Source organism: Charadrius vociferus, unplaced genomic scaffold (genome assembly GCF_000708025.1).
Source record: "Charadrius vociferus isolate BGI_N301 unplaced genomic scaffold, ASM70802v2 scaffold183, whole genome shotgun sequence".
Lineage (NCBI taxonomy): Eukaryota > Metazoa > Chordata > Aves > Charadriiformes > Charadriidae > Charadrius > Charadrius vociferus.
Window position 1 is genome coordinate 1,774,701 of NW_009648250.1, and position 14,528 is coordinate 1,789,228.

General features: G+C 39.4%; 1 protein-coding gene across 1 annotated transcript in view; it reads right to left on the reverse strand.

The window, feature by feature from the left end:
- Positions 1–14,528, reverse strand: part of PAPD4 (PAP associated domain containing 4) — a 58,788-nt gene that overhangs the window by 7,460 nt on the left and 36,800 nt on the right. Inside the window, exons 11-12 of the mRNA XM_009884291.1 lie at positions 8,858–8,994; positions 714–805 (exon numbers count right to left, since the gene is read on the reverse strand). Of these exons, the coding sequence (XP_009882593.1) occupies positions 714–805; positions 8,858–8,994 (229 nt within the window). The remainder of the gene's footprint in view (positions 1–713; positions 806–8,857; positions 8,995–14,528) is intronic.

Below are 14,528 nucleotides of genomic sequence, written 5' to 3' on the forward strand. Positions count from 1 at the left end.
CCTGGTCGAAGCTTCATCTCCTACGCACGCTAACTATTCATTTTCTCCATGTATATTCCCCATGGCAGCGGAAAGGTATCAAAAGCACATGAAGCGGATTCCCTGTATAGTGCTATTGCCCAGTACAGTCTGCACTAAGAAGGCTGAAACCTCTAACTCCAAAAGGGTTTACCCTCCAATTCTGGAGGGTATCATACAGTCTCTGCAGAAACTGTATACACAAGTGAGGCAAAAATAGTAGCCACAAGGGGATCAACATACGCATAATCTGTTCACTGCCAGATGCCAGAACATTTCTAGAACAAAGAATATTCTTAGAGAGGAACCAGAATACATGCCCCGTGTTTTTTCAGAAGCTCAATCTTGGCAAAACGGACAACTATTTTTGCAGAGCAGGAAAACACACACTACTGTCATAAAGGCCGTTCCTTGTCAAAGTTCTAATCCCTGTTCCAAAAGTAACAGGGCAATGAGTGCTCTTGAAGAAAAGGTCAGGAGAACTATTTTTAAACACTATAGAACTTAAAGCTTCCTTCTCAAATGTTTTTGGCAGGACTATTCCCAAAACTATTTACACTGGTTAAACTTCGTTTTCTACAACAATGTATTACATGTCTGCATTATTAAAACACAACCTACGTAATGTCTGCTTGACAGATTTATGTATTTGGTGTCTTAACAGCTTAAAATGATAACGAAGCTTTACAGTTTACCTTCTACACAAATAAATTTGTTTCTCCATTCAGTACCATCAGGTCTTGGAATAGCTTTGGCCTCACGAACTGAAATCATTTGATGGCTCCAACTAGGGAAAAGAAAAAAAATTTGCAGGTATTTTAACTTTGATTCTAAATTAATAATACCAGTTTACACCAAAAAAAAAGGTCAAATTGCTATGTTGTAAGACTGGATAACACAGTACTTTATAACAATGAGTAATTTAGTGTAGCAGTCTCATCTTCATAATTCACTATATGAGAGTAAGGAATGATGTGTAGAAAACCAGAAAAATTTTGCACAAACAAGTTTATTTGCTGAAACATCTGCAAAACAGAGCATTACAGGTATCTATGAGTAACATATATTCATGACAGAGTAACTTTTTCAAAAAACAATGTCAACTTGAATATGGACACCTACATTTATTTCTAAGCTCAAAAGAAATCATAGTCTCAAATCTGTCTTTCAGAATTTTCCTGGAGAGAAAAGGATCATAAGGAGTTTAAGTGCAGATGAAGTCACATACTGCATTCCACTTAAAAAAATATTCAACAGTATAAAGAGACATAAAGATAGCTTGCTTACAAGCCAGCATTCCTGGCATAAGGAACCTATTATTAGAAAGCACTAACACTTTGTATATGCTGAATTTTAGATCTCCTACAAGTGTAACAATACCACAACAACTCAAATGTGCATTTGAAGATATTCTATCGCTTTCTGCACACAATTTTACAACAACAAAACTGCAGGAAATGACCACATGGAAACAGGAACAGCAGGCAGTTTATAGGGCAATCTTTACAATGTGCCAAGCATCTTTACAATATTTATGATGCCTGGCACAACAATATGCCAAACGTAATGGAAGCCAAAGCAACCACTTGCAGTTCTATGTTCTTATCTACCCAGCCAGTTTTCAGCTGCTCTTAACTACACCAAGGAACTACCATTTCAGCTAAACGCCTGGATCACCAACAATGCATCACCATATGCCATGACTAAATGGGGCTTGGAAACAGCTGGGTAGCGTGGTGCTAGCTCTACTGGTGCTATGTACACCTGATGTGATCTCCTGACTGAATCGATCTTTTGACATACTGCAAAGAGAGAGGATCTTGGCTGGGTGCATCAACCACCTGCAGTAAATCTGTAAGTAGCTGTAAAGCTGTAACTGTAAATAAAAATACAGTCTGTAATTCATCAGTTAAATTTGAAAGAACTCTGTGTTCCGTAGGCCACAGATCAGCTGTCATAACTCCATTAAGTCAGTGGTGATAAGACAGTTTACACCAGCTAAAAATCCGTGCCTGGAATTCTACAAATTATCTTGGATACAACTCATGATTAAAACCACTTTTGAAAGTGAGCTGTTTGAATAATTATACTTCCATAGAACACATACATTATTCTTCTATTTAAGAATATGAATAGGGTCTATTTCAAAAAGATGCAGGACACAGCATATGAAGCATCATTTAGGATACCTCAGATTACTTGTTCACCCACTGCTGTGTATATTTAGATTTCTCTTGATATACTCTTTAGAAAATTAGTACAGGTGATGATCATTTCTAGCATTCAATGCAAACTAAAGCTTTCACTCTACCCCATCACTCTCCCTCTCCCTAATTGCCATAGCAGACTACTTTTGCAAGAATTAGAGATATTGTGAAGCACCAAATACTTTCCTATCATGTCTTTTTAATAAACTACCATCAACACAAGCTTAACAAGAAATTCAGATGAATCGGCCAAAAAAAAAAAAAACCAAACACAGAAAGACAACAAAGTATGTGACTCAAGCACCAAAGCAGCTTAAACTGCAGCTCCAGAACATTGGTCATGAGCAGAAGCAGCTGACTGTTTAACTCATCTGCTTTTTCTAAAAGCTTATCACAGAATCACAAAATGGTCAGGGTTGGAAGGGACCTCTGGAGATCATCTAGTCCAACCCCCCTGCCAAAGCAGGATCACCTAGAGCAGGTTGCACAGGATGGCGTCCAGATGGGTTTTGAATGTCTCCAGAGTTGGTGACTCCACCTCCTCTCTGGGCAGCCTGTGCCAGTGCTCTGCCACCCTCAAAGTAAAGTTTTTCCTCATGTTCATATGGAATCTCCTGGCTCCAGTTTGTGCCTATTGTCTCTTGCCCTGTCACCGGGCACCACTGAAAAAAGTCTGGCCCCATCCTCTTGACACCCGTCCTTTAGATATTTATAAGCATTGGTGAGATCCGCTCTCAATCTTCTCTTCTCCAGACTAAAAAGACCCAAGTCCCTCAGCCTTTCCTCATCAGAAAGATGCTCCAGTCCCCTAATCATCTTTGTATCCCTTCGCTGTACCTTCTCTAGCAGTTCCCTGTCCTTCTTGAACTGCGGAGCCCAGAACTGGACACATTACTCCAGATGCGGCTTCACCAGAGCAGAGTAGAGCAGGAGAATAACCTCCCTTGACTTGCTGGTCACACTGTTCTTGATGCACACCAGGATGCCATTGGCTTTCTTGGCCACATTGCTCGCTAATGGTCATCCTGTTGTCCACCAGGACTCCCAGGTCCCTCTCTGCAGAGCTGCATTCCAGCAGGTCAACCCCTAACCTGTACTGGTGCATGGGGTTATTCCTTCCCAGATGCAGTACCCTACACTTGCCCTTGTTGAATTCCATAAGGTTTCTCTCCGCCCAATAACCTGGCCTGTCCAGGTCATGCTGAATGGTGGCACAGCCTTCTGGCGTGTCAGCCACTCCTCCCAGTTTTGTGTCACCAGCAAGCTTGCTGATGGTACAGTCTATCCCTTCATCCAGGTCATTGATTAATATATTGAACAAGACTGGACCCAGTACTGACCCCTGGGGAACACCGCTAGTTACGGACCTCCAACTGGACTCTGCGCTGCTGATCACAACCCTCTGAGCTCTGCCACTCATCCAGTTCTCAATCCATCCCACTGTCCATTCATCTACCCCATTTCTTATTTAGAAATCAGAGAGAACTAGGCCAGTGGGGGAAAAAAAAACAACTTGCAACAAAGTACTCAATCTGTGTTTGGTCAAACCAGGCACTATTTCACTTCAAACATGTAATTCTTCTCTTCTTTTTTTTCCCACGTTATACTTGGCTTGATTCCTCAGCAAAAAATAAATGTGTTTATAATACACTGATTTAGTAAAAAGCAACAAAAAGGCATAATTTCTAGCTATTTAAACAGCTTTTTATTTACACTTGAGAACAACTACTTTATCTAATAGCCTTATTAAACCTTCACTAACCCTGCCTTGGTACCAAAACCAGCCTGAATTAGAAATTAAACAACAATAGCAAATAATTTGTTTATCAATTTTAACCATTTTAGCTTGCACACAGAAACTTCATTATTGCCAACACAAAGCAAATACACACTTTCAATCCATAAGTTAACAATAACCATTTAAACAGCGATTTCAATTATCAGTTATTTCTGGTGTCACTGCCCACATTAGATCTGTGCTGCTTATGGAGAAGGCAAGAATTTGAAAGAAAAAGACCAGGCATTTCCACCTGTAAGTGTGTATGAATACCCTACAAATAGATTAAAAAGCTTATCTTTTTCAGAGCATTCTTATAAGCCAAATCCACTTGCATAAACACACTAAGATGGGCACAAACTGCCAGCATGTTAAATTCAATATACAATTAAAAAATTATCCCTTCGTTACCTGACGAATTCTACCCTGAAAAGAGCTGTGAGCAATTGTATTTTATATTTTGCTATGATAATGTAACCGATCTTTTATCGTGTCCGCCAAATACAACTTAATCAGTGAATGATCTTATAACTTGAAACAATTTAAGAGAAGTACAGTCCCAAAAGACAATCTCTAGGTTCCTTAGCAGTAGTTTCAGGGGAGCAAGGCCTCGCTTCAAGGTCTCACTTTCTGAAGAGACAGCCAAGTGAAAACCTGCTGCCTTCACTCACAGCTGCATAAATGAAACCAGACACTCTCTGCAGAGGGCCTGGTAAACATGGACCAGCTTCCAAATGCTTTCTTTTGAGAACACCTCCATAGATTTTTCACTTGGTCACATTCACTGTGTGATCGGCAGACCTTTGATAGTTTGAAATACTTAAGATGAAGTTATAAGCATAACTTTTAGCCAGCTGTATAAGGCAAAACATTACGCAGACTTGAACTCTTATGGCAAGCTAATTATACAACCATGTCAGCAAATCAAGCTTTGCCATATCTAGTCTGTAAGTCCAATATAAGCAGCAATTTCAAAATCACATTTCCAGTATCCAGGGGGATAAAAATTATGTCTTATGGACACACCAAAAATCCCACAGTAGGACTGCATAAACACATGGTAATCAGCAATTTTCTGCAAGATCTTATAGTCTAAATAAACAAAGCAGATTAAACGCATAAGGGAAAAGAACACAGCACGAGGAGATAAACTTACTCATGGCTGTACAGCATGCAAGATTCCTGTTTCTTCCTTTGTGCCCTACTCTTTGGGCCCATCCTGCCTTTAAATATTATTCACTGCATCAAGTAAAATAAAACATAGACTTTAACTGAAATATGTACTGGCCTTTGCTAGACTGACGGGGAAGTTTAAAACAACGTATCTCCATCTTCCCTTCATCTTCCTGACCAATACATGTCAAGTAGTTGATCAGTTAAGCATTCCAGGCAGGTGGTGTAAATGGTTCATTCTGTCCAAAACAGTGATCTTCACACATGATCTGGTCATTCTTAACTGCATGCTGCTCTTTCAGCAAAACAGATCCTGTGTATCAAACCTGGCAGTGTTGTGTCCTAATCCATCAATAGGAATCCACAAAAGTCACTTTTATAAAAATTGAAGTGTTATTCTCTTTAGTAACCTTTTCATCAAACACATTACAGTTCAATAGTGAAAGTTCACAAGCATAGTACAGGTCATTTAAATGTGACCTAACTTAATAGTCACAGTATTTGAAATATAATCTCAAAATTGCTGTGCATAAAAACACTAGTAAATGTTTTCAAGGGAAAGCAAACACTGAAAAAAATACTGATTATAGCAATGAAAATATTCAACACATTCAGGAGTAAAATACTAGTTCTTCCATGAAAGGCAGAACTTGGAGAACGCTGTTTTATGTGTATTAACTCTTAGCCTCATTCCCACCTGTAACGTTGTTTCCATCAGCAATCTCAACGCAAAGTACACCACACTTGTTTTCATCGGCTGGCTATCACACACACACAAATGTTTAAACACCATGTTCTCCCTGTCTTTTCCCCAGCATGGGCATTAATTTGGGTTTCTCTTCTCCAGTCAATTACCAGGTTTTATGAAACTACATGGAATTGTAGTATGCTCAAGACACACACCCTGCTCCTTTCAAACAGGATTTATAGTTGTCAGGGATACATAGAGAGTCACATAAACGGTACACCTGACTAAGCTTTATTTCTGTAGCAGAGAGAGTTAAAAATAATATAGGTTGCTGCACTAGGCGCGTCATTTCCTGGTATGACTTCTCAGCTATGTAACATTTTCAACACAGGAATACTAATGGCTATTTTTTACAGGGTTTTGGGTGTTTTTTTTGTTGTTGCTGTTGTGTTTGGTTTTCTTTTTTTTCGTGTGTGTGTGTATTTTTTTTTAAACAGAATATCGCCAGTCAAATGTTTAAATACTTAGTACTGGAAAAACAAGCCAGGGTTTTTTTTTGCTTGGCTGCTTGTTTTTTAAAAATCTTTTCTTCCCTTGATGTCAGCAACCATCCTATCTTCATTGTTCACTTTTTCAAGCTTTGTTTTAACCAGAAGCTCCCCTGTGCCTCTATGATAACAATTTTTTCTCATTTATGATTGTCACAAAAAATAATATTCAGGGATTACCATCAGTTCAAGTGCTGATATTGCAGCATTGTTAGTCTTCATACTTCTTAGTGTATCCTGCATGTCTAACAGCAGGAAAAAAAAAGTTTTCCTGGACAAGCTACTACTTATGCAGAAATCTGCTCAACTATGTTCACAAGCACCCAAACCAGAAAAGTCAAAGTAGGTATTTTTCCTGCATTTGGACAAGATCTTCTCTGTTAGTTTACATAGGCAAAACAGAAACTTCTTCTTTAGTAGGAAAGAAATTTACTTTCACATATGAGAAGATTAACAGCTCATTATACAGACAAGTAGTAGAGGATGCATCTAGTGTTCCACATAATTAGGAACTTGAGGATATCTCCCAGCAATGTCTTCTGATTTACCTGTTAAGCAAACAGCACCTTGCCTGCTGAAAGGACAGGTACTCAGGAGCAACTTTTAGACAAAAGACCATTCCCTTATCTGCAGAGATCGTGGACGGAAAATCCTTTATGTGAAAATGTCTCCAAATCAGGTTTAAGCAAGCACAAAATGCAGTTAGTTCATGAATTACCACAGGGTATATGGATTTAGCTTACATATTTCACATGTGGTGCACACCGCAGTGATGTTTTCTTACAAGGATTTCGTGATTGTTCACTTCTTACATTGAAGTAAAAGATGAACGCTTCAAAAATTATAATGAATAGCCAGCAGTTATACATTTTGTTCTCCTTCAGGGAAATAGATATGATGTACATACACAGGACAGCAACACGTATAAACGAACTGCCTCAGAAACAAGTTCTTTAGAAGATCCTTAAGCTTATTGAAATATTACCTGTCCTGGTTTTAGGTCAAACAGGACCGATTTTGTTCAGTAACTTTGATTCTCAGCTGGGCCTCTTCTAACTACCGAAATTAACAGCATATTGTGCAGACACTGTTTGCTCTCAGAGTGATAAGACCTATGTTTGTACTTGATGCCAAGGCATGGTATGCGGAGAGGCTCTTGCTTATACTTATTGATATAACAACCAAGGCCAGCTAACTTGGTTACTTGCCCCGTTGGAGGGTTGGAAGCAGAAGAGTGTAATTCAATATTGTACATGGACAAGCAATTTTTCTAAGAAATTCTCAAATGACAGTTTGGCAAATAACCTGCAGCTTTCTCAGATGCCCTCACAACTTCAGCTTCGTGTTCTCTTTCACAAAAAAGTCCAGACGCCAAAATTAAACTCAGATTGTAGCAAACCAACAAGGTTAGTGAACCAGCTATATAGAATGATTTAGGTTGGAAGGGACCTTAAAGATCATCGAGTTCCAACCCCCCTGCCATTGACAGGGACACCTCCCACTTGACCAGGTTGCCCAAGGCCACATCCAGCCTGGCCTTGAACACCTCCAGGGATGGGGCCTCAACAACCTCTCTGGGCAACCTCTTCCAGTGCTTCTCCACCCTCAAAGTAAAAAATTTCTTCCTAGTGTTTAATCTAAACCTGCCCTCTTCCAGTTTAAAGCTATTCCCCCTCGTCCTATCGCTACATGCCCTAGTAAAAAGTCCTTCCCCAGCTCTCCTGTAGGCCCCCTTTAGGTACTGGAAGGCCGCAATAAGATCTCCCCGGAGCCTTCTCTTCTCCAGGCTGAACAGCCCCAACTCTCTCAGCCTCTCCTCACAGGAGAAGGGCTCCAGCCCTCGGATCATCCTCGTGGCCCTCCTCTGGATGTGCTCCAGCAGGTCCATGTCCTTCTTATGTTGGGGGCTCCAGACCTGGATGCAGTAGTCCAGGTGGGGTCTCACAAGAGTGGAGAGAGAATGGGATAATTCTTCACTAGGTGTGGCCTATATTGATATATATCATAGTCAAAGTAAGGAGCCACCTGGTCAGTTACCTCCATTGACTCGGGGTGACAGAAGACAAGCACAGCTATTAAGGTTCAAATAATTCATAACACAATCAATACGTTAAACTACAACTAAGAATAGATTTTTCTCACACATGGATATACAGTTTTAGAATAGCATAATATAACAAAACCCAGCTATTTTTAAAGGACAAAGATCTCTAACTTCTGGCAGATATTTTACAGGATGGGATGCTTGGCTAAGCAAGAGATGTCAGACATTCTTTATCAGCATTCCTGTTGTCCTTTATTGTTTTTACCCATTTCCTCTCTGTCAGTTACCACTCCTGCATTACTGCTATTCCTTCTCTTCAAGGGTTATTAAGTGTTGATACACTGGATAGAAGGAATCGAAGTTTTGCGTATTCTAAAACACTAAGGTGAGCTTATTACTTACTCAAATTCTGTGGCATAATATTTGAAGAAGCCTATTAGCAAATCTCCAAGGCTTGATCCATTTTTTGAGGAGTAAGGAGGAATGGTACATGGAGCTTGATGAACAAGATGCAACTGCATAGTAGGATCAAAAGATTCCTGTCAAAAGAAAATCAGAGACCATGTGTATACACACACACGCAGCCTTAATCTAGATGCATATATTTTTCACAATAAAAAAGCTGTCTATCGTTTGTTTATTAGAAGTTCAAGGACAACTTAAAAGCAAAGAACTCTTTGTTTCTCTTGTGCTTCTCTGTTGGTTACTAGTTACTCCCCTTGAACTAGAATCATCTTGCACAGGAGCGTCCGAGACCATCCCTTGCCTTCTGTTTGCTAAAGAATTTTAACATGGGAGAATCTCTGAACTGGACTTGCGTTTACTTGCTAGTAAAACCATATGAGCAGAAGCTGAGTGAGGTAGCCTGCACTGAGCTGGCTGCAGTTAACTGAGATAGGATAGGTGAAGCTAATACACTTATCACTAAGTTTCCATAACTGTGGCATAGAAACAATCCAAAAGGAAGGCCTGACTTATTTTTTCCCACAGCACGGAGTTAAAGTTGAATATGAAACCCACTGGATCTAATATGAACCTGCACCCTCCCACATAATGAGTTCAAAGACTGCAGCAGCACCTCCTCTAGCCAACCTGATGAAAGGATAATAAAAACAAAGAAGTTATAGAAAAAGCCTGAATACACAGAATGCAGCATTTAAGCTGAAGTATGCTATTTTTTGGGGGGGTAAGGGGGGGTGGGGGGTGGTGAAGAAAAAATCAGGTTTACTATAAACAGAAGTCACTATTGCCAGCCTCAGAAGGAATCTACACAAGACTAAATTAACATGGGTTTAGATCTGCTATACTGTTTGGGTGTCCACTGCATCCTTTAGGTTCCTCTGAGAGACTGGGGTACATGGAGGAGAATGTATCTTCTCTTGCCAGAGAAACAATTTTTAAAACCTGGTAACACCAGGATACTACATTTTACAGCAGTGCTGTGTATTTTAAGGAAAATGAACCCAAAATACACAAGACCAAGCTTTACATTCACATAAAGAAATACATCTATGTAAATTTAGGAACCTATTCAGTCATCACTGTACCTCCCCTCCCACTCCTTTGTTATTTTAAAGAGTAGTATCAGGCATGACTCAAACTATATAGTACTAGAATATCACTGGAAGCACTATACACTGTAATACTATTTCCATGTTCACAGCTGGCATTGCTTCCTCTGAGAAAAGTATGGTTAGCAATCAAACCGGGAAGACTGGAAAGTTTGGGACTCCCATCCTCTTTTGCCAATTCTAGCAAAACTTCCTGGAACCTTATGCAACACTTTCTGGGAAAAAAGGCCATTCTTCCAGCTATGAAAAATTTCAAGTCTTATTCCCATATGATGTAACTTTGCATATAAAATATTATTACAGTTAGCAGAGCTCAGAATTTAACAGCTTACAATCCAAAAGAACACACCAAAACCATGGAGACAGATAGACATAAAAAGGAGATGTGCAGCATATAAAGACCTAAAAGGGGAACAGCTGTTCTTATGTTATACAGTATATACCGTTTTAACCCCAAAGGTAATCAGACAGGTACTATAGTGAAAGTCACTCCTTGCCCATTCCCACAGAAAACTGTAGAAGAATCACAACAAATGAATTTAGTATTAGCATATAACAGCTTATAAGGAAATGGGCACCAAGGGGGTGGAGGGAATGAGAACAAGGGCTGCTGACCTCTGAACAATACAAAACAGAAATGCAATGCAGTTACAACAACAGATGTCTACTAAGACTAATAAGTAAATGTTTGGAGGCAGCAAACATTTTCGAAAAGGAGAACATGAGATTTTTTTTTATGCTTTGAATGTTTAAATGCCTGAGAACTTCACAACTGCAAGAAAAATCTGCCCACACACTGAGGCTGGCATACTGAGCAGCTAAAAAGTTAGACTTTGGGATATTATTTTTTGGGGATTATAAATAAGCTATTTTCTCTAGTACTGTTACAAGCTTAGAGAGGATGTTACTTTTTCTTATCAATCTTGACCTTAAGTACATTTTATTTACGTTTTATATATTGATCACAATTAATTTTGAATAGTGTTTGTACATCGTTTGAATAAGAAAAAACATAATCAACAGTTATACTAATAGCAAAAGACAATATGTCAAATATAGTTGTAATAAAACTTTTGGCAAGAAAAGGAGAATACATGTGTGCCTGTATGTGTATGCCTACATCCAGAAAAAATTGAAGAGCAAAAGCATATCAAATACAACTTTGTCCAAAAATATTTTTTCAATAAGATTTGTTGGCAGTTAACGACATAGGAAGTTACAAAACCTTGCAGAGTTTCAAAATCACAAATCTGTATTTTAAAAAGGGTGATTATGATAGAAGCACAGTCCAGATGAAGGCATTTTTCAGGATATTTAGTTTGTCTTTTTCTTCACTGAGTTTGCAACTGATCAGAAGTCATGTAAGCAGCAGTGATAAAACTAAAAGTCTCCAAATTTGAGGAGCAGGAAATGTACCACATTCCAAAGATTCCTACCCATGGCAGAAGAGGTAAAATTCCTAACTTGCTCTCCTGGTTTGAGGTAAAACAGGACCGATTTTGTTCAGTAACTTTGCTTCTTAGCTGGGCCTCTTCTAACTACTGAAATTAACAGCATATTGTGCAGAAACTGTTTGCTCTCAGAGTGATAAGACCTATGTTTACAGCTGATGCCAAGAAACAGTATGCAAAAAGGCTCTTGCTTATACTTACTGCTCTAACAACCAAGGCCAGCTCAATTTGTTATTTGCCTCATTGGAGTGTCGGAGTAGAGGGGCTGCACCTGCAGGGAGGACTGGACAGGACAGGTGACCCAAAACTGACCAGCGGGGTATTCCATCCCATCTCCCTCATGCTCTGTATAAAGGCTGAGGGATAAAAGGTTCAGCCTCTTTCTTCAATGGCCGGTGTCCGAGGAAGACTCTGTACGTCTGCCTTTGATCCCAATCCTGAATCCAGATCCTGAATCCAGTTCCCATCCGTCATCTGAGTCCAGTCTGGGACTCTCCCAGTGCCAGCCAGTGACGTGATAGTCATCCTGGGAGCTTGATATGGTTTTGTATATATTTCTTTTTTTTAAAATTATTAATATTTCATTAAAGTAATTTAGTTCCTTCGAAACTCGTAGGTCTCTTTTCCCTCTTCTGCCTCTCTCTTTGAAGAGGGGATAGAGTGGAGCATCTGTCGGTCCTATCTGGGGTCCCCCACATCCCCAGTGGCCGGTTCAGCCTAAACCACGACACCTGCATTGGAAGGCAATTTTCTAAATCTTCATTTAGTAACTAGGATTAAAACTCTTCAATTTTGCAATCTAAAATTATGATGTTTATTTTTTTTTCAAAAGCAAATTCAATTTTATGAAACTTGCAGTTCCAAGTTTTACCACGTATATTAAATACACTTGCCTCACAACGGTCAGGCAAATCGAAGTTTTCCTTACTCAGAAAGGCACTTGCCTTCAAAAAATAAACACATATTATTCTATACAAGTGCTCTAGTAAAAATGCAAGTTACAGTCTATAGCAGCTAATCATTTAAACTCCCAACCACCTAGTTTAAGAGTCATGTATACATAATTCCCATCTCCACTTGTTTTAGTGGTTATACCACTATGAGAAAGACTCTTAAAGAGACAACTAAGTATCACAAAGTGAAAAGCATGACTGAAACTACTTTTCTGGAAGAAAAGATTTTTATTTTGCATTAACTAAAGAAAACTGTTAAACATATGTTTCTGATATTGTTAGTCAACTTATTTTTTTAAACACTGTGAGCTGCTGATCACTACCTGTAGAATAAAAAAAAAAAAAAGAAGTGCTTCATCTTTCTGAAATACAGAAAAATTGTTATGGAAGAAATTGCTATTACCAGATTTGAAAGTTTTACATGTAAAACGAAATTAATTATTGCTTAAAATTGGGTATGGGGAAGATTTAATGATGTATAGATGTAAAGATATACCAATATTGAGTATATCAATAACCAACAATGTAGTTTGTTTAAGGTCATTTCTTAACAAAGCAACCACTCAGTGTCCAGTGAACAAGCGGTCAGACCAGCCACAGGATACGCAGGCTCACTTTTCTGCTTTTCCACAGACAACCCATGAAAATCCATTAGCCTGAACCCACCTCCATTCACCTATCGTAAAACAGTGATAACGGTACTCTCCTTCCTGCCAGAGGTACTTGGGGAACAACTAGATAAACAGAACAAGGTACAGCTTATAGACTCCACACATAAGGGAGGTTGGTAATAAAACAGAATTACAAAGCATCCTTCAAATCAGCTTAGTTTCAAGTAGGCCTTCCTTATAAGCTTTCTCTCCTTCAGTTGCTCTACAGGCCAAAAAATTCAGCTTCTTTTAAAACTAGGCCCTAATTTGCTTGCTGTTTCTTTGCCTTATGCCGTCTTAAGAAATGGCAAAGAAATTCAGGATGAAGGATGATTAAGCAACAAATATAAATGAGCTATCCATTATTTCAAAATACCCCAAAGCCTTTTTTCCCCCTTTTTTTTTTTCCAGATCTCTAATCTTGACCTTGGTTGGCTGATTCCTCAAGGAAACACTAGCATTCAGTAACATGCTTCATGTTCAAGCTACAGAGTGCTTACACATATTCTCATTCCACCTTACACACTGGAAAGCAACACAAGTGTACATCAAAAAAATCTTTACATTTGAATATCTTGATGAATAATGTGTTTAACTGCGAATGTACAAGGTTCTTCCTTCAAAAAAGTTTACAGGGGCAACATCAGCATAGTATCTCACCATTTTTTAATAGGTATCTATATTTGCACACATAAAATAGCCTTCCCCAGTCTTACAAATGAACATTTAACTCATGTTTATACTTTTAAAAAGTGCAACTCGAAGAGTGAAGCAAATCATGTCTGTCCAAGGACTGACTCCCATGCATGAAGGAGCAACAGTAAACACCATCCCATCTTCTGCCCCATCCTTTGAAAGATATGACTGCTTGCGAAGCTGAGGCAGCAGAAACAAAAATGTGCTCATGCTAGAGTTCATGAAGTTCACAATCCAGAGCACTAGTGGAGACCCACCTCCATCTGAATTTAAGCTAATATGCCAGGCTGCTTTGGAACACTGGAGACTCAGGCATGCGTTCCCTTCTGACTCCCAGTTGCAGCAATGGTCACCTCTGGCAAACACACAGGCAAAACAACCAGAAGCCATAATGGCCTAACCCACCACAGGTTCTCCAGAGCTCATCTGTAAAAGTCCTGACTTGGAGGCAAGTTCTATATAGACTTCAGAACGGATCAACACATTTTCTGGGCCACTCTCAGCTACCCCATCTGGCTGGGGCGGGGGAGGAAGCCCCAAAATCCAACCCCACGTCTGATATGGTCCAATAGTTCCTCTGAACTAGCGGTTGCAAAACATAGCAGCTGGGTGCCAGCTGGAGACTCCCCCGTGGCAACAGAATGCACAGGTGGGCAGATTTGGTGGCTCTCCAGGACTTCTCACCCTTCACGCCTGCAGTAGGGATATACCAAGTCACAGAATCTGCCTTTTGTTTCTCACTCAAGGTAAGC